This window comes from Chrysemys picta, chromosome 11, assembly GCF_011386835.1.
Source record: "Chrysemys picta bellii isolate R12L10 chromosome 11, ASM1138683v2, whole genome shotgun sequence".
In the NCBI taxonomy this organism is placed as follows: Eukaryota; Metazoa; Chordata; order Testudines; family Emydidae; genus Chrysemys; species Chrysemys picta.
Genome location: NC_088801.1, coordinates 2436767 through 2457293, shown reverse-complemented (window position 1 = coordinate 2457293; position 20527 = coordinate 2436767). Strand labels below are relative to the sequence as shown.

The 20527-nt window shown below is 60.1% G+C and overlaps 1 protein-coding gene across 1 annotated transcript in view; it reads left to right on the top strand.

Annotated features, from left to right (window-relative positions):
• The first annotated feature begins 604 nt into the window (after window positions 1–604).
• WNT10A (Wnt family member 10A) overlaps window positions 605–20527 on the top strand; it is a 46324-nt gene continuing 26401 nt past the window's right edge. Inside the window, exons 1-2 of the mRNA XM_008167744.4 lie at window positions 605–811; window positions 11547–11809. Of these exons, the coding sequence (XP_008165966.2) occupies window positions 750–811; window positions 11547–11809 (325 nt within the window). The 5' untranslated portion in view covers window positions 605–749. The remainder of the gene's footprint in view (window positions 812–11546; window positions 11810–20527) is intronic.

The following is a 20527-nucleotide window of genomic DNA, read 5'->3' as shown; positions in this document are numbered from 1 at the left end:
TCGCCAGAAGACGGTTCCAGGCGGCGGCGGGGCGCAGGGAGGCGCTGAGCCGGAGGCAGCAGGAGAAAGCGGCGGGGAGGGGGAGCAGCTGGGGCTCCACGTGCGCCTACAAGATCCAGGGGAGCTTGTCCCCCCCCCACAAGGAGAGACACACACACCCCCGCACGCGCCCCGCCCCAGGCACCGGAGCGCCCCGCCCGGGGCGCACAGGACAGGCAGCTCTGAGCAAAGCGAGGCCGAGTGGCAAAGAGAGAAGCCAAGGGGGGGCTGGGTAGGGGGGCAGCCTGCCCCCTCGTTCTGCCTCTGCCAGCCCCCTGCAGCTAGGCCCCCCTCCCCCGGCTGGAGGCTTGGCTGGGGGGCGGAGGGGCAGGACCTGTCCACATGGAGCCTGGAATGAGAGCAGCTCTTCCCCCGCAAACAGCCGGCGGCTCCTCGGAACTTTGATGTCCTTGTAGAGGGGGGAGCCGCCCTGCCTGGTCCATGTAGTTGGGGTTGTGCTGGGGGGTGGGGGGCTGGGGGCTGCCCGCGGCGAGGATGGCCCCGTCCTGCTGGGACTGTCAACCCACCAATCCAGGCGGGGGATCCCTGAGGTCCTGAGGAGCGGAGGGAAGTGCGAGAAGCAGCGAGAAGAGACAAGAACCAGCAGCAGCCGGGGAAACCACCACGGGAAACCCAACGCCCTCCCTTCCCCCCGCAAACCCGAGCCCGGCGCGGCTGCCAAGCCCCCCACCAAGCCAGCGGGACACAAGATGGGTCTGGCCCTGCTGCCCGGGTTCTGCTCCCTGCTTCTCCTCGGCCTCTGGCTGCGAAGGTAAGAGACCCCCCCCCCCCCGCCGCGCTCGGGCTCCGCTCCCACTTCCTAAACTCGCCTGGTTTTAGCCGTGGTGGGCCCCCCAGGACCCAGGCTTGTGTCCCGGCCCATGGTCCCTCGCCAGCTGCCCCGTGCTCCCGGGAGCTGAGTCGCGCAGCCACCCACGGGCCCCAGGAGAGGCGATGTCACTTCGGAGCCCTTTGGGAATCGCAGCGCGCTCTGCCTCTCCGGAACGCGACGTTGAACCGGATTGTCAATGTTCTGTGACGGATTCGGGAGGATTATTTCCCCCGTGTGCTAACCACCCCCCTCCCGTCCCCTCCCGATAATCCGCTTCCCTTCCTAGAGATCTCCTCCGCCGTGTGGAAATTCTCCCCGGAGGGGAATTTGCTTTTCCTCGCAAGTGCCATGGAAGCCGCCTCTGCTCGGCATTGCTTTCTGGGTCAGGCGCCGATTGGCCGAGCAGCCGGGCGAAGCCTGACTCCGGCTCGCCTCCCGCGGCGAAAACCGGGAGCAGCGTCCCTCGAGTGGCCCCGTGTGGCACCCCGGCTACGCGAGGTCAGACCCCAGCCTCGGCCGGGCCCACCCGGACCGCAGAGCAACCCCTGCAAGGGGGAATTGTCCGTCTGCTCGGGCAGGGCTCGCCGCGGCTCCTGGCCCGCTCCGAATCGGGTCCTCTCCTGCTGGAGCATGTGGAGCAAAGAAGTTCAGAACCAGCTGTCCCGCCACACGCCCCCAGCTCCGCTCCCACACGACCAGGCCGGGCTGTCTAATGGGCTGCGCTGCCCACCTGCCAATGGCTCACAATTCAGGGCTAAGGAGCGAGTTTTGTCTAGACAGAGGCCCAGGACTCTTGGGTTCTTTCCCCATTGCCTTGCTGGCTGAGGTGGGCCAAGTTGTGTCCCGGGGTCGGTTCTAGGGTCCCATGATGGGGGTGGGGTGGGTATTTGGGGGATTTCGCTGCCCCTATTTAAAAAACAAGGAGTCGAGCGGCTAGTTCGAGCCCTGGACAATCTGGGCTTCACACGTAGCCGCCGGGCCATGTGGCTGCCAGGCCGGTGTATCGCTGGGGTTAATTCACACGAAGATTCGCATGTCAGGACAGTCCCCTGGGAGTTTGTTTGCCTTTCCCGGGCTGCACAAAGGGAGGTTTGACCCACCTGTGCCGGGGGAGGCGCAGGGCGCTCCCCGACCAGCCCCCGTGCAGGGCGGGGTTCGGGAAACGCCGCCGGAGCCTGGCGCTGGGCCCTCCAGCCGGGGGTGTCCTTACTCCAGGCAACTTGGGGTCTGTCCGGGCAGGGACCCTGGAGGGCGACGGGGCGCCCCTGTGGCCACCCGAGCTGGGATGCCGGGGCGCTCCCGAAGGGCGGGGCCAGGAGAACCGAGCTCTTTTGGTCGGTAGGTCCCTTTCATCCCAAATCCGAGGGAAACAGGGGCTGGGGGTGGGGAGCCGGCCGGCTTGTGCCCCACGCCCAGTACCCGGGGGACCCCGACGTTCCCCCCTTCGCTGGCCATGACCCCCCCCCCATCACAGGCCACTCCAGCCGTCTTCCTTCGATCTCCCCGGCTCCCCCACCAGCTGCCAAACTTCCGGGCGGCGGGCAGGGAAGGGTTAACCCCCCCCCCCCCCCCCGGCTCGCTCCAGCTCCTGGTTCTGGGCTGCCCCCCCCCCGGTTCGCACAGAATGTGTTGACGCTGGAACGTGTATTAATTAAAACAGCCGCAGCCTGTGACCCGCGGGCCTTTCACCGTGAAATCGTGTTTAAACCCACTTAGTCCGGGGGGGCGGGGGGGCGATGCGGCAGCGCCGGGGGATCAGAGAAGAAGATGACAGCGGCCGCACATGATTTCCAGCCGCCCTGGCACGCCCCCCCCCCCCATTGGATTGGAGTGGGGGCTGGCGGGAGAGGATGGAGCGAAGGAAGAGAGGCAGGAGAACAGAGCAAACCACCCGCAAGTCAGAGACGTGTGGGGCTGAAAGTCTCTTGGCTTGGGACATGCACAGCGGGACTGATCCTGATCTGACAGGCGGGGGCAAACCAGGAGTGACTCCGAATCGGGGTCAGGACTTGGGGAGCTCCCTGCACCGGGTATTAAGGTTGCGCCCGCTCCCCTAGCGACTTCGGATTGGCGCCGGAGCGAGCTGAGCTCCGAGCCTGGCCCCGCGGCACTGAAAGGGAGAACGGGTTTAGTCTCCTGGGTGTAAAACGGCGTCCAGGGGAACACGCCTGGCCTGACTGCCAGACCTGATGGGAGCCCCTCGATGAGTAATGACCCAACCATTTCCAGTCTCTGTTCAAACCTAAGTTAATTGTATCGAATTTGCATATTAATTCAAGTTCAGCAGTCTGTCTTTGGAGTCAGACCGAGCCCAGCGCCTCCCCAAGCGAGTCCCGTCACCTGGCTGGCGTCCGGCCCTGGCTGCGGGGGGCTCGGCCTTCGAAGGCGCCGGCGCTGTGGGGCTCTTCTCTGGCTTTGGTGAATCCCAAAGAAAGGCCCGAGTCAAGCGGCAGAGCGGGTGCAGAGGGACCCCCCGAAGAAGGAGCGAAGAGGCCTGTTCCAGGCCTGACTTGGACAGACCCCGGGAGCTGGGCCCAGACGAGGAGCTTGGGAGCTGGGCCCTGGTATGAAGGGGCGAACCTGTGCTGTCCCCACCAGGCTTTCTGATGATGCCCCTCCGGGACCAGGACTCTGCCGCTGGGTGACCCTCAGCCCTCCCCCCACATGCTTTCAGGCCTCCACTGGCTCCTGAGATTCAACGAGGCCAGGACAGGGAGGGCGGCCTGGCCCCTGGTGCCAGCGACAGGCCCGGGCCCACTGGGGTGGCCCTAGCACAGCCGACCTGGGAGCCCCACGCTGAACATGGACACAGCCTGGGAGCACGGCGCGGAACGTGACCTAAGAGGGACAAGCCGGCCTGGGCCAGGCCTGAGACTTCCCAGCGGGTGCCAGAGAGAGAGGCGGAGAGTCGCCTGGCAGAGCCCAGCTTGACTTTCAGATCCCTGGCAAGAGGGTCTCGGGCACAGACGCCGCCGCGGAGTGGAACATGAGGTCCTGCCGGTGGGGAGAGAGACAGGAGACGAAGGGCCGGGCTTCATGGTCACCTTTCCTGAAGCTAGCACAGAACAACGTTACCTGGCTGGGCTGCAACATGGGCACCTGTCCCCACGCCCCACACCGGCGCCCCACAGCCCAGGGCTCAGTCCCTGTCTTCTAGTGCTCCAGGGGTCCGGGCTGGAGACCCGGGCAGAGTTCTGCTCTTCAGGCCCCACGGGGCATTCTGCGATCGGGGGAAAACTTGTCCAGGCAGGGGACAGAGCATGCTTAGGGCTGGACGCTGACTGAGGGAGGAAGGACCATCCCAAACCTCCCAGCCCCTGCTCCCTGTGCCAGGGGCATTTCTCTGACTGACCTCCGCTGACAGAGATACAGAGCACCGGAGATGTTAGAAAACTCAGTCCTGCCCCGGACGCACAGCTCCCCATCTGGGAGAGGGTGAGAGAGAGCGAACCCCCTGGCACAGATGGCAGTCCTGTTGTTTAATGCACACTGGCAAGTGCCCAGATACCAGGGTGATAGGGGTGGGACACGAACCTGGATAGACCAGCAATAGAATTTCAACATGGCAGCAGGGCTGATGCTGAGCTCTGCATGCTCGGTCCACGCCCATCCCACAGGAGACACAGGGACTCAGGGAGTCTGATCTCAGTGAAAGGTGCAAATCTGGGGGGACTGCACTGCAGGGGGTGAGCCCCATCACTGACTGGCCCTCGGCTTGGTTAATGAGCCAAAAGCTTAGGTGGTCACTGTGACGAACTGGGACTGTTCTTGCTGGGGTGTGGGAATGCTGACAGGGGAGTGTGACTAGGATGGTCTGCATCGGGGGATGGGAGCCGGCCCAAGGGAACATACCTGAGCTTGTAACATGAGAACCCAGGAGGGGGTTGAAGGCCAGGTGACTCCGGGGCCCGGGAAACTGAACAAAGGCTGTGGGAGGGGTCGCTGAAGGCAGAGTGCTGGAAGCAGGCTGGAGAGATGGCTGGGAGGCAGAGATGGCTCTGACCCCCCAAGGGGGGTGGGCTGGCATGCCCTGGGACCCCAAGCTGGACCTAACTGAGGGGGGCCCTGTTGTCTGTGCCTGCAAGACCTGTCTTGGACTGTATTCCTGTCATCCAAATAAACCTTCTGCTTTACTGGCTGGCTGAGAGTCATGGTGAACCGCAGGAAGCCGGGGGTGCAGGGCCCTGAGTTCCCCAATACTCCGTGACAACTGGTGGCAGCGGTGGGATCTACTGCACCCCGTGGACGGCGCTTCCTGCAGTAAGTGACTGGGGAGCAGTAAAACGAAGGGGGATTGACGGGGACCAGGCGTACTGAAGAGTGAGAGAGAGACGGTTATTACCCCTGGGAGTGTGTGACCAGCGAGAAGGACTTTTGCAGTAACAGGGTCCCCCGGGGGGATCGCAGCGAGTGGTCCCAGGGGCGGAGGAGTCTGCAGCTCGACCCTGGCTGAGAGGCGGTGACCTCGAGAAGGGCTGGCACACTAGGGGGCCCCCTGGGAACTGTGGGGAGCTGTGAGCACACAGGCCGGTGAGTGGCCAGCAGGAAGATGTATGCCAAGCGGCTTAAGAGCGACCTGGTGGAGCTGTGCAAGCAGAGGCAGCTGCACGTTGGGAGGCTCACCAAAGAACAGCTCATTGCCCAGCTGGAGGCGGAAGATCGCGCGAATGAACTGATCCCTGTGTCTCAGGGAAGCAGCCTGGCAAATGCAGCGCAGGCACCAGTGTCTGTCCCAGCTGGGAGTGGTCAGCCGGCTGCTGAGGGCTTCCCGAGACCCCTCCTTCCTATGCCTAGGGGAAGGGTGGGGAGGAGCCCAGCAAATACCGAAGGCGCCGTGACCCCCCCGGCCAGCAGGGGGTCCCCCCGGCGAAGCCCGCCGGCCAGCAGAGGATCCTCCCGGCGACGTTCGGCATCCGGGGAGCGGAATTGGCTGGAATGGGAGAAAGAGCTAAAACTGAGAGAGCTGGAGGATCGTGAACGACAGAGACAGCATGAACGGGAGGAGAAAGAGAGACAGCATCAGCGTGAACGGGAGGAGAAAGAGAGACAGCATCAGCGTGAAGAGAGACAGAGACAGCATGAACGGGAGGAGAATGAGAGACAGCATCAGCGTGAACGGGAGGAGAAAGAGAGACAGCGTCAGCATGAACTGGAACTGGCGAGATTGAAGGGCAGCGAACCCCCGGCGGCGGTGAGTGAGGGGGGACCCAGGACTGCACGGGGCTTTGATAAGTGCATCATGGCCCCATACAAGGAGGGGGAGGACATGGATGACTTCCTGGAGGCCTTTGAGACGGCCTGCGAGCTGCACCGGGTGGACCCCGCGGACAGACTCCGGGCCCTTACCCCCTTACTGGACCCCAAATCCGTGGCATTGTACCGCCAACTGGGAGAGGCAGAGAAAGGGGACTACGAACTATTCAAAAAGGCCCTGCTACGAGAGTTTGGGCTGACTCCTGAGATGTACCGGGAAAGGTTCCGGAGTCAAGATAAAACCCCTGAAATCTCCTATTTGCAACTAGCCGTCCGCATGGAAAGATACGCCAGCAAGTGGGCTGGTGGGGCCCAGACGAAGGAGGACCTGATTAAACTGCTGGTACTGGAGTAACTGTATGGGCGGTGCCCATCCGACCTGAGGCTGTGGTTGGTGGACAGAAAGCCAGAGAACCCGCGACACGCCGGGCAGCTGGCTGATGAGTTTGTAAAGAGCCGGTCAGGGGGTGGCAGGGAGGAGCCCCAAAGGAACAGGCCCGCCGCGATGCAGAGAGAGAGTCACCCTGGGACCTCCCAAAGGGGGAATATGGGGAATCCCCTCCCACGGGGAAGGCCCAGCATCAGGGACAACCGACCGGCTCGAGGGGACCCACAGGACATGAGCTGCTATTACTGCGGCCGAAGAGGCCACGTTCGGGCCCAGTGCCCCAAGCTCAAGGACAGACTGAGCAGACCGAACCCGCATAGGGTTAACTTGGTAGAGGCCCAGACGGACGAGGGGCAGGCTTCTCACGCAAGAGGGGCTGGCAGCTTATCAACTGCTCAAGAGAGAGAAGGGCCCCAGGCCAGCTCCTCTAGGGGGCTGGATGCCCCAGACTCAGGGTTTTTGGTTTATACGGTGGGCGCGGGGCTGTCCCTCCGGAGAGAGTACCTTGTTCCCCTGGAGGTGGATGGGAGGAAGGTCAATGGATACTGGGATACGGGCGCAGAGGTGACGCTGGCCCGGCCCGAGGTGGTGGCCCCAGATCAGGTGGTGCCCAACTCCTACCTGACCCTGACGGGGGTGGGCGGAACACCAGTCAAAGTGCCCGTGGCAAGGGTACACCTGAAGTGGGGGGCCAAGGAGGGCCCCAAGGATGTGGGGGTACACCCATATTTGCCCACTGAGGTATTGATGGGGGGGGACCTGGAGAACTGGCCAAGCAACCCCCAAAAGGCACTGGTTGTGACCCGCAGTCAGAGCCGGCGAGGGGCCCTGCGCCCTGGCCTTGGGGGGGGTGCCTTGCCTGAGGCGCAGGACCCTAACCTGGTGGGGAGGGAACGCCCAGGGACGCGGCTCAGGGAGGCTGCAGCTTCGGACCCAGCGGGCGAGAAAGAGCAGGTGGCCATCCCCGTCCCAGCTGCTGAGTTCCAGGCCGAGTTACAGAGAGATCCCTCCTTGCGGAAGATAAGGGACCTGGCCGACCTCAATGCGGTACAGACCATGGGACGAGGTGGCCGGAAAAGATTCCTGTGGGAGAAGGGGTTCCTGTACCGAGAATGGGCTCCCCCAGGGAAAATGGAGTCAGGGGGGATCAGGAGGCAGCTGGTGGTACCCCAGAAGTATCGCCGCCAGCTGCTGTGCCGGGCCCATGACATTCCCCTCGCAGGGCACCAGGGAACCTGGCGTACCCAGCAGAGGCTGCTACGGAGCTTTTACTGGCCTGGGGTCTTTGTTACTGTCCGACAGTACTGCGGATCCTGTGACCCCTGTCAGAGGGGGAGGAAGGCCTGGGACAAGGGGAAAACAGCTTTAGGACCCTTGCCCAGCATAAAGGATCCTTTCCGGAGGGAGGCCAAGGTTAAAAGGGCGGCTCTAAACCAAGAGAGCCCAAAGCACAGACCTCCAGACTGGAGCGCTGGGAGAAGACCACAGCCCAGTTGGAGCCCCAGAGGTATGGGGGTGGGAAAAGGGCACAGGCCGCATAAACCTTCCCACATGCGAACTGCGAGTGCCATCAAGCACCCCCGACCTAAGGGGGGGCGTGGAACGGAAGGGGCCTGGTGTAACTCCCACCAAGGAACTGGAGGGATGCGGGGGCATCCATGGGAACGGGGGTAGGTTCGAACTTCCCCAGGTCACTGGCTAAAGTGACCCCGCTCAGTTCGGTCTCGAAGGGGGGAGAGATGTGACGAACTGGGACTGTTCTTGCTGGGGTGTGGGAATGCTGACAGGGGAGTGTGACTAGGATGGTCTGCATCGGGGGATGGGAGCCGGCCCAAGGGAACATACCTGAGCTTGTAACATGAGAACCCAGGAGGGGGTTGAAGGCCAGGTGACTCCGGGGCCCGGGAAACTGAACAAAGGCTGTGGGAGGGGTCGCTGAAGGCAGAGTGCTGGAAGCAGGCTGGAGAGATGGCTGGGAGGCAGAGATGGCTCTGACCCCCCAAGGGGGGTGGGCTGGCATGCCCTGGGACCCCAAGCTGGACCTAACTGAGGGGGGCCCTGTTGTCTGTGCCTGCAAGACCTGTCTTGGACTGTATTCCTGTCATCCAAATAAACCTTCTGCTTTACTGGCTGGCTGAGAGTCATGGTGAACCGCAGGAAGCCGGGGGTGCAGGGCCCTGAGTCCCCCAATACTCCGTGACAGTCACCCAAACCGGGCCTGGGTCTCTGGGGCTGCTGTCCCTGCGTTCCCACATGTCCTCCCACCATCCATCCTTCCACCCATCCTCATACACCTCCTCTACCTATCTAATCTCTCATACCCTCCACTCTTATCTCTACACACGCCCTCTGTCTAGCCATCCACCCATTCATCCCCAGACACCCTCTCTGCTGTCTGTCTCCATATACACCCCTAGAATCATAGAAGATCAGGGTTAGAAGAGACCTCAGGAGGTAACTAGTCCAACCCCCTGCTCAAAGCAGGACCAATTCCCAACTAAATCAAGCCTGACCTTAAAAACCTCTAGGGAAGGAGATTCCACCACCTCCCTAGGTAACCCATTCCAGTGCTTCACCACCCTCCTAGTGAAATAGTGTTTCCTAATATCCAACCTAGACCTCCCCCACTGCAACTTGAGACCATTGCTCCTTGTTCTGTCGTCTGCTACCGCTGAGAACAGTCTAGATCCATCCTCTTTGGAACCCCCTTTCAGGTAGTTGAAGGCTGCTGTCCAATCCCCCCTTACCCTTCTCGTCTCTCAGACTAAATAACCCCAGTTCCCTCAACCTTGCCCCAGCCCCCTAATCATTTTTGTTGCTCTCCACTGGACTCTCTCCAATTTATCCACATCCCTTTTGTAGGGGGGGGACGACCAAAACTGGATGCAATACTCTCCAGTGCCAAATAGAGGGGAATCAGGGCCGGCTCCAGGGTTTTGGCCGCCCCAAGCAGCCAAAACAAAACGAAACAAAAAGCCGCGATCGCGATCTGCGGCGGCAATTCGGCGGGATGTCCTTCACTCCCAGGCGGAGTGAGGGACCCTCCGCCGAATTGCCACCGAATACCTGGACCCACCGCCCCTCTCCGGAGCGGCCGCCCCAAGCACCTGCTTAAGAAGCTGGTGCCTGGAACCGGCCCTGAGGGGAATAATCACTTCCCTCGATCTGCTGGCAATGCTCCTGCTAAGACAGCCCAATATGTCATTGGCCTTCTTGGCAATGAGGGCACACTGCTGACTCATATCCAGCTTCTCATCCACTGTGACCCCCTAGGTCCTTTTCTGCAGAACTGCCACTTAGCAAGTCGGTCCCCAGTCTGTAGCAGTGAATGGGATTCTTCCTTCCTAAGTGCAGGACTCTGCACTTGTCCTTGTTGAACCTCATCAGGTTTTTTTTGGCTCAATCCTCCAGTTTGTCTAGGTCACTCTGTATCCTGTCCCTATCCTCCAGTGTATCTACCACGCCTCCTAGTTTAGTGTCATCTGCAAACTTGCTGAAGGTGCAGTCCACACCATCCTCCAGATCATTAATGAAGATACTGAACAAAACCGGCCCCAGGACCGACCCTTGGGGCACTCCACTTGAAACCAGCTGCCAACTAGACATGGAGCCATTGATCACTACCCGCTGAGCCTGACGATCTAGCCAGCTTTCTATCCACCTTACAGTCCATTCATCCAAGCCTTACTTTAACTTGCTGGCAAGAATACTGTGGGAGACCGTATCAAAAGCTTTGCTAAAGTCAAGAAATAACACGTCCACTGCTTTCCCCTCATCCACAGAGCCAGTTATCTCCTCATAGAAGGCAATCAGGTTGGTCAGGCAGGACTTGCCCTTGGTGAATCCATGTTGACTGTTCCTGACAGGGCCGGCTCCAGGCACCAGCTTGGCAAGCAGGTGCTTGGGGCGGCCGCTCCGGAGAGGGGCGGCAGGTCCAGCTATTCGGCGGCAATTCGGCGGACGGTCCCTCACTCCCGCTCGGAGCGAAGGACCTCCCGCCAAAGTGCAGCCGCAGATCGCGATCGCGGCTTTTTTTTTTTGGCTGCTTGGGGCGGACAAAACCCTGGAGCCGGCCCTGGTTCCTGATCACTTTCCTCTCCTCCAAGTGCTTCAAAATGGATTCCTTGAGGACCTGCTCCATGATTTTGTCGGGGACTGAAGTAAAGCTGACAGGTCTGTAGTTCCCCGGGTTCTCTTTCTTCCCCTTTTTAAAGATGGGCACTACATTAGCCTTTTTCCAATCGTCCGGGATCTCCCCCGATCGCCAGGAGTTTTCAAAGATAATGGCTAATGGCTCTGCAATCACATCCGCCAATTCCCTTAGCACCCTCGGATGCAGCGCATCCGGCCCCATGGACTTGTGCACGTCCAGTTTTTCTAAATAGTCCTGAACCACTTCTTTCTCCACAGGGGGCTGGTCACCTTCTCCCCATATTGTGCTGCCCAGTGCAGCAGTCTGGGAGCTGACCTTGTCTGGGAAGACCGAGGCAAAAAAAGCATTGAGTACATTAGCTTTTTCCACATCCTCGGTCACTAGGTTGCCTCCCTCATTCAGTAAGGGGCCCACACTTTCCGTCTGTCTGTCTGCCTAGGTTCTGATCTTGGTTCTCTTCGCCGCCCGGTTCCACACATGACAGGTGTCGGTCAGGTGACTTGGTGCATGACTAGAAGGTGCCCAGATACCGCGGTGATGGGCTGGGACAAGAGCTGGTAGGGAAGAGGCCTGTCGAATCCTCTCCCAGCCCGAGGCAGAGCTGGAGAGCCCGTGGAAAAGAGGCTGCGGCTGGGGATTTCTGGCTGCCTACCCATCCCCTGCCCCGACTCCCCACCCGGCTCAGAATCGCTGGGCTGGTGGGCGGGTCTCTCCGGGGCCTGGCTCCACCGGCCGGCCCGGCTGCCCCCTCCCTGTGGGGACTTTGCACTGCGCGGCGGGGGCCTCCCAGTGACTGGGTCTCTGCGGGGCTTTCCCCTGGCGCCCTGGGCGGGCGAGACGGCAGGGCAGGGCGCTGAGCCTGGCTCTCCCTTCCCTTCCAGCTCCTGCGCCAACGAAATCCTGGGCCTGAAGTTGCCGTCGGAGCCGGTGCTGAACGCCAACACCGTGTGCCTGACGCTGCCCGGCCTGACGCGGCGCCAGCTGGAGGTGTGTGTCCGCCACCCCGATGTGACGGCCTCCGCCATCCAGGGCATGCAGATCGCTATCCACGAGTGCCAGCACCAGTTCCGGGACCAGCGCTGGAACTGCTCCAGCCTGGAGACCAAGAACAAGATCCCCTACGAGAGCCTCATCTTCAGCCGAGGTAAGGGCCGGGGCGCCCGCCCCCTCCGCCCCCTGGGCACGCTGCGCCCTCCCCGCCGCTACGCCCGGGGCAGGTCCTGCGCCGGGCACCCTGCGGCCTCGGAGTGAGCTGCCCAGGCCGGGAGCTACAGAGCCAGTGGGAACCGCAGGGGGGTGGCTGGGTACTGCAGCCCCACTTCGGAATCCCTTTTATATTCCGACAGCCGAGGCTTGTTTCTTCTCAAAACCCCTCTCCCGAGCCCCATGCCCGCCCCGCGCCTGCCCCAAGCGTCTCTCCGAGCCCCAGCCCCATTTGTGCGCCCCTCACTCCGGCAGAGCTCTCTCGGGCCCCGGGGCCAGCGGGCTTTGTCTCAGGAAGCGCCTCGCTCGCCTCAGAAATGCAGCCAGCTCTGGGGTGGGAGGTGGCAGGCGGCCAGCAGCAGCGCCGCAGGACAGGATGTGAACGAGGAAAGGAGGGGATTTGGGGGGACCGGATGTGATCCTCCCCGGCAGTGGGGTGACCACCCCAACTCCTCACGTCCAGGTTCGGTTCCTGCAAGTCTGTACCTAGCAGGTCTCAGGGATCCCCCCGGCATCCGACTCCCTGCTCTGGGATCGCCCCCCATGAATCGGTCCCAGCTCCGGGACAGACGCCTCCCTCTGTGACCCGACCCCCACCACAGCCAGCCGTCCCGCGGGAACAGTCCCTTGTCCCGTGGGGGGAGCCAGACCCGGGCTGTGGAAGTCCGGGCCCAGACCCGCTCCGGGAGAGCCCCTGTGGCGCTCGGCCCGCTCAGCTCTCCCTGGTTTCAGGGCAGGGTGCTGGGCTCGCTCACGGGCAATGCCCCCGCCTTGCCCGGCCTCCAGACAGCTCTCTCCAGGTCCGAGGCCCCTGCATCGCCGAAGCCGGCCCAGCCCAGTAGCCTCAGGGGGTCAGAGCCCCCCCCGCCCCCAGCGGCGCACGGCTCCTGCTCCGTCAGACACACCCCCGGCTGGGGCGCGCTGGGCCGCGGCGGAGCCCGATTCCCACCCACGGGAGAGACTCTGATGTGCAAAGCCCCCAGAAAACGACGCGCGGGCACGGTTGCATTAGTGGGAACTACCCCAGGCCCGGGACTACAGGGGCTCTCGAGGCCGGGAGAGCGGGAAAGACTCGGCTAATGAATGTAGAGCCGGAGCGCTGAAAACCCCCCTGGCGCGAGCAGCGCTCACTCGCGCCAGTAGGTTCGCTGTCTCCACGGGGAGACTGAGCCCGGGTGGGAGGAATCCGGATTAGATCCGGTTTATTCACAACGCAACGCTGAGGAACCCAAATGTCATCACAGATCTGTAGCTAACCTGAGGGCCCAACCCCCCATTGTGGGCGGCTCACTCCCCACAGGGCAGCCAGGGCGGTTTCCTCCGACCAAAGGACCCGTGCTGCGGGGTGGAGCGCCCTGGCAGGACGGGGGATGTTCCCGCTGAGACGAGGCAGTGTCGTGCCAAACACTGGCTGCTTAGTGCTTCGTTCGCAGCCTCCTCGGGCATCCCCAGACCCGTCAGTAACACCCGCCGGCCTGTTTGCGGCTCTCTTGGGCAGCGGTTCAGAGTGACAGGAACGGAGCTGGCCCGGGGCGAGCCGGCAAGTTGTGGGCCCTGGCTCTAACCCAGGAGGGGGGAGGCAAGTGGGGCAATTTGCCCCAGGCCCCCGCCCTGTAGGGGCCCCACGAGACTATAGTATTGTAACTTTTTTTATGTAAGGGCCCCCGAAATTGGTTTGTCCCAGGCCCCCTGAATCCTCTGGGCGGCCCTGCCCAGGAGGGCAATTCCTAGCTGCGGATTTGCAATGACTTTGACCTCGGCCCACTTGTAGCATTGACGCTGGGGCATGTTATTGTCGGGTTTGGGGTGGGGCCTAAACGGGCGGTTCTCAGCGTCCCAACGAGCCCCGAATCCTGCCCTGCTCGGAGGGGGCTGGGACTTGGGAAATAGACGGAGAATCTGTTGCGCCCACTGGCTCCCGTGGGAGTCATTGGATCGGGAGGGAACCTGGCCAAGCGCCTCAGAAGTGACCAGTTCTTTGGGGTGCCCAACCGGAGACCCCCTTGGGGGGCCCTGGACCTGCCCGCTGATAATCGGGGCAGCGGGAGCCCAATCACCGGAGAAAGACGCCAGGAAACCATCCTGCCCCAAGTCCTGGCTCTCAGCCCACTGACTTGGCCACACGCCCCACCTGGCCAGGGGCTGTGCGCGGGGCGGGCCAGACCCACGCTCTGGTCTCCGCAACTTTCTGCTGCGGCCTCTGACTTCAGACTTCTCCCAACCCGGCGGACCCGCCCCGGGGACCTGAGCGGGCAGGACAGCGCAGGAGCGTCCTCTACAAGCCAGGGCGGGAATGGCCACGGGTCTCCCAGTGCGGGGAGTGCGCGCTGGGGCAGAGGGCGGGCACGCAAACCACGGCCGGGAGCTAAGAGCCAGGGCGCACGGTAGCCGGCCCTGCCAGGTGGGCTCGCTGGCCTGGCGGGTTTCCAAGCGGCTCCGAACTCCGCTTTGCAAACAAACCAACCGGCCGTGAGAGCAGGGGCGCTAATGGCCTCCCCCGGGCCCCCGCAGAGCGGCCCGCGGGCTCTGTGCCGCTGGCGCTAATGCGCGCGGCTCCCCGGGGCCCGGCTCCCGCTCCACGCGCTGCCCCCGGGATCTCCAGGCGCCCGCGGGCTGGTTGCTCGTAACCCGAAGTGACAGAGCCCTTGAATCTTTCATCGCGTTCCCGCTGCCGCCATCAGCTCCGAGCGTGCGCCTCCCTCCCTCCCTCTGAATTATTTGTGGGGGCCGCTCCGGCGCCTCGCTCGCTCCGAGTCCGGCCGCCCGGGGGGAGTCAGGGAAGTGGATCGGCGGAAGAGCCTCGCCAACGAACAGCTGCGAACGACCCCCCTGGCCCTAAACCCCCCCCTCGCTCGGCTCAAACGCGGGGTTTGGGCACAAGCGCCAGGTGAACAGCCGCGGCCCGGTCCTCCTGGCCACAGGCGCCGATGGGGTCTCTCTATTGCACCCGGCATCCAACGCCTCTGTCCATGGGAATGCAGCCCCCTCCGGGGTGGGACGCTGCCGCGCCCAGCAGCGCCACACAACAGTTTAGGACAGGAAGTGACGCTCCGGGCTGTGTTCAGTAGACACTGGGGTTTTAGGGAGAGGAATAAACCACCTGAGCCGAAAAACCAAGGAGTCCGGTGGCACCTTCAAGACGAACAGATTTATTTGGGCATAAGTTTTCCTGGGTATCAAACCCACTTCTCCACGCATCTGAAGAAGAGGGTTTTTACCCACGAAAGCTTATACCCAAATCAATCTGTTCGTCTTGAAGGTGCCACCGGACTCCTCCTTGTTTTTGTGGCTACAGACTAACCCGGCTGCCCCCCGATACTTGGCACCTGAGGCGGGCACTGGCAGCTGCACCTGGCGTCTTACCAAGGGAATCCTGGGCTCTCGAGTGACCCCACGTGGGCAGCACCTGGGGTTTTACGTCTCCCCAAGGAGATGGCACCTCCACTGGCATGGCACCCTTAGCACCTCCGGGGGCCTGGCCGGGATGCACAAGGGGTTTTCCTGGGGAGATCTCCCGTCCGAGGGCTGGCCAGACTCAGCTCTGCAGAAGCTGCGAGATCACAGCCTGAGGCGAGTGAGTGGCTAGCAAACGTCCAGGGCCTCCCGTCCGGGCTCGCCCGCCTCCCGTCTCCCTCTTTCTAACCTCAGCCAGCCCCCGGCACCAGGCACGCTCCTCCCCAGCTCCCGTCCAGGCCTCCGCCCCTTGCTGAATCTCCCCACGGCTGGGTCTTAGCAGCTCTGGCCCTGTGTCCGCTGGGCCTTGGCCTGCCCATTCCTCAAACCCCAGCCACACCAGGGCTTCCTGGGCTGGGAGAGACGCCCTCTCCGGGGCACCAGGCAGCACCGAGCAGTCGGCCGGGCCCACTGAGACTCGTGCGGGTGCCAGGAGAGCTGCTGGGAAGAACGTTGTTTGAGATACAGGTGAGGAGCTAGTGGGGTCTGCTGGCTTCTTGGGACAGGTTTCTCCCAGTCAACCCCTGGCCCAGCCGTTCTCACCCAGCCATACCAGTGGCATTTCTAGGGTACAGCCAGCAGGTCCGGGAGTGGTCTCCTCCCGCAGGGCACGTTCCAGCCAAGGGGTTATTTCAGGGAAGGCACGTCTCACCAGGCCTGATACAGAGGGGGTTTTGTGAGGCAGGCCGGGGGCTCGGGGGTGCCAGAGCCAGGCAGGCGGGGGCAATATCGGCTATACACTGTAACGATGACTGCAGATAGCTTCTCCATCGGCACAGGGTGCTCTGCCTGCAGAGCGCGGCCCTGCTCATGGGCCTACGCGGGACAGACCTGGTCCGTCAGCCTCGTGCCAGGCAACGCTCGCCCCCTCGACAGGCGCGTCGCCACCGGTTGTTGCGGGTGTCTAGGTAGAGCAGCCACCCTCCATTTCTTTACGGGTAGCTGGGCTGGAGTCGGGTGCGCACGGCCATTCTCCGCCCCATGCAGGAGACAGCGCAGGCATGACATTCTCTGCTAATTGAAGTCTCTAAACCACAGGATTTGGGGACTTCAACAGCAGAGTCAAGGGAAAGGGTAGGGACGGCTTTGTGGCCTGCGTCATGCAGGAGGTCAGACTAGATGATCATGTTGGTCCCTTCTGATCTTAAAGTCTATGAGTCTATGAGACAGGGGCACGGGAGGCCCCAGCTGAGATCGGGGCCCCGTGGGGCTGTGTGCTGCAGAGGATCCCAGAGGATTTAGGTGCCTAAAGATGCTGACTGGCACCTGGGAGGATGTTCAGAGGGTCAAGGCAAGTTTGGTGCCTAATTCCCATAGATTTAAAAAATGCCTGTAGGCCCTTTTCCAAATCCCACCTATCTGCCTCTCTGGGCACCTCAATCCCTTGTCCCTTAATGCTCACCCTAAAGAACTTAAAATCCAACTAGGCAGGACACAGGGAAAGGGCAGCACAGAGAGGGTGCGCTCGGTGGTCTCCTGAGCCCCGCTGCAGCCCCCTAGCCACTTGGGCCTGGCTCCACAGAGGTATTTAGGCTCCTCCTTTCCACTGAAAGGTGCCTAGGGGTCATTGTGGATCTGGGCCTGACCACCCTGAAAACAAGCAAGCCGCCCCGGGCTGTCATTCCCGTCACTGCGACTGGACTGGCAGTGGAGAGCGGCCGCATTCTCAGAGCGGCGCGTTCGGAAGCTGCATGGAGGCAAGTTCCAATCTGCATGGAGGAATTTTGTGTCTGGCGTGTTGCCACGGCCTGGTAGGTTCACCTGCAGTTTAATTAGGAAAAGAGGGAGGGGAAGGGAAGAGGAGAGAGAACAGGAAACATGTTGCAACTGGCAGCATCCCCGGTCCTCAGAGGAGCCCGGCACCCGCTCTGCCCCTTTGCGTGGGCAGAACTCCTGGAGCGGGGTAGTTTTTGGAAGGCCATTGGCGCGGCCCTGCTGACACCATGCGATGGGCAGGGTCTGGAGGTTTGGCTGAGCGCCCCAATTCCTAGGAACTTCCAGGAGCCTCCTGAACCAGTCAAACCAGACCAGAAATCCCAGGCGATTTGGGAGAGGTCCAGTGTTTGCTGTGTCAGGCTGGGAACGGCACCGATCAGCCGTTCCCAGCCAGGTCCCAGGAGCATGGCGAGCTGGTACCAGGAAAGGTGATGGGAAAACCTCAGCGGAAATTGCTCCAAACTCAAAAAACTGGCCGGGGTTCAATGGCAGGTTCTGGTTGGTTCTGATGGTGGCCTAGAAAGAACCACAGCCTGTTAATGGGGAGAGGTGACTGCATGACTTCAGCTCTCCATCCAACTCCACTTGGCCCACACCATGATGGTGTCGACACCAGCAGGAGGTCTAGGTCCCATCATGCAACACTCTAGTTTGACCCAAACAGGCCACATTGCATGCTGGGATTGTAGTCTCTACAGAGTCTGCTTCCACATTAAAGAGGAAGGCAGCAGTAATTGGCTCAGTTTAATGCAAATTAATTAGTGTGACCTTTTTATAAGTACATCAGACGCAGGAAGCCAGCCAAACAATCAGTGGGGTCACTGGACAATCGAGGGGCTAACGGAGCACTCAAGGAAGACAAGGCCATTGTGAAGAAGCTAAATGCATTATTTGCATCAGTCTTCACTGCCAACTTTGTGAGGAAGATTTTGAGCCATTCTTGTTAGGGACAAATCTGAGGCACTGTCCCACATTGGGGTGTCAGTGGAGAAGGTTTTTGAACAAATCAATAAATTAAACAGCAATAAGTGACCAGGACCAGATGGTATCACCCAAGAGTTCTGAAGAAACTCAGATATGAAATTGCAGAACTAGTAACTGTGGTGTGGAACCTATTGCTTAAATCAGCCTCTGCACCGGATGATTGGAGGATCGCTAATGTGACACCAATTTTTTAAAAAGGCTCCAGAGGCGATCCCAGCAATTACAGGCCGGTAAGCCTGATTTCAATACCAGGCAAACTGGTTGAAACTATAGTAAAGAACAGAATTATCAGACACGTAGATGAACACAATATGTTGGGGAAGAGTCAACATGGTCTGTGTCAAGGGAAATCACGCCTCACCAATCTATTAGAATTCTTTGAGGGTGTCAACAAGCATGTGGACAGGGGTGATCCAGTTAATATTATATACCTGGACTTTCAGAAAGCCTTTGAGGTGGTCCCTCACCAAAGGCTCTGAAACAAAGTAAACTGTCATGGGATAAGAGGGAAGGTCCTCTCATGGGTCAGGAACTGGTTAAAAAACAAGAAACAAAAAGTAGGAATAAATGGTCAGTTTTCACAATTGAAAGTGGTAAATAGCGAGGTCTCCCAGGGATCTGTATGGGGTCCTGTGCTATTCAACATACTCATAAATGATCTGGAAAAGGGGGTAAACAGTGAGGTGGCAGTTTGCAGATGATACAGAAGTACTCAGGATAGTTAAGTTCAAAACTGACTGCAAAGAGTTACAAAAGGATCTCACAAAACTGGGTGACTGAGCAACAAAATGGCAGATGAAATTCAATGTTGATAAATGCAAAGCAATGGACATTGGAAAACATAATCCCAACTATACATACAAAATGCTGGGGTCTAAATTAGCTGTTACCACTCAAGAGAGAGATCTTGGAGTCCGTGTGGATAGTTCTCTGAAAACATCCACTCCATGTGTAGCGGCTGTCAGAAAAGCGAACAGAATGTTAGAAACCATTAGGAAAAGGATAGATAATAAGAGAAAATATCATACTGCCACTATAGAAATCCGTGGTACATCCACACCTTGACTTCTGGTTGCATCATCTAAAAAAGAAATTAGAATTGGAAAAGGTGCAGAGAGGGGCCGCAAACATGATTAAAGGTTTGGAACAGCTTCTATATGAGGAGAGATTAAAAAGACTGGAACTGTTCAGCTTGGAAAAGAGACGACTAAGAGGGGATCTGATAGAGGTCTATAAAACCATCACTGGTGTGGAGAAAGTGAATAGGAAGTTTAATTTACCCCTTCACATAACACAAGAACCAGGGGTCACCCAATGAAATTAATAGGCAGCAGGTTTAAAACCAACTGAAGGAAGTATTTCTTCAAACAATGCACAGTCAATCTGTGGAACTCCTTGCCAGGAGATGTTGTGGAGTATAACTGGATTCAAAATAATTAGATAAGTTCATAGAAGTCCATCAATGTTGTTAGCCGGCTGGTCAGGGATGCAACCCCCTGCTCTGGGTGTCCCTAAACCTCTGACTGCCAGGAGCTGGGACTGGCCAATAGGGGATGGATTGGTCGATAATTGCCCTGTTCTCATTGTTCCCTCTGAGGCACCTGGCATTGGCCACTGTTGGCAGACAGGACACTGGGCTGGATGGACCATTGGTCTGACCCAGTCTGGCCGTTCTTACGTTCTCCTGGTAAACTGTCAACACTCTCATGGTTGGGTCCAGTTTGGGCAGCCCCTAGTGTACATGAAGCCTGCACAGATGAATTCTCCCAAGCGTGAAAAGCCACACTGGAATCTGAGCTGCAGCTGGGGCTGGTGTTTTCAGAATTGCTGTCAGATAGCGCCTGGTTCAGCAAGGTCTTTGCGCCTGTGCACATGGAAGTCGATGGGCCTGGCTGGGTCAGAGCTGTTGTGTTCTGTTGCAGTGGCCTGGGGAAGTTGACTTTCCCATGGCCTCTCTAATAGCGCCAGAGTCTGTGTAGGCTAGCGCTGTAACATCCTCTGTCGTCCCAGGAGGGCTCTGGTGACCCAGGCTGTGCCGCCGCGTTGCAGCGTGTCCCTGGGGCAGGTTTATTCGTGCTCTCCTGCGCCAGCCACGGATGGGCTTCTGGGAAGTGCCTCTGCTAAGAGACAGGAAGTGACTGTGGCCGTTGCCTGCAACTGTACCGCTCCCTGTTTCTGACCCCTGGTGGGTTCGAATGTCAGACAACGCTTAAAACAGTCCCGTGCTCTCATCAGAACTGCAGTGCTTAGCGACGACCAGACCGAGGGTGCCCAAGAGTTCCCATGCTCACACCCCCTTTTTTCAGTTGCCCCAAACTTTCCCCTTTTGGCCTGCAATTTTTTCAGGTTTGGGCTCCATCCAAGCGTGAATCTTTTTGGAAAGTTTGAGCAAAACTAGGCCCGTCGTTACTGAGAACAGGTGGGGAGGGAGAGACGTGGCCTGCTTGTAAATGGCCGATATCACCACCGTTTTGAACGGCTCTTCCTCTGAAGCCAGTGGAGCTAG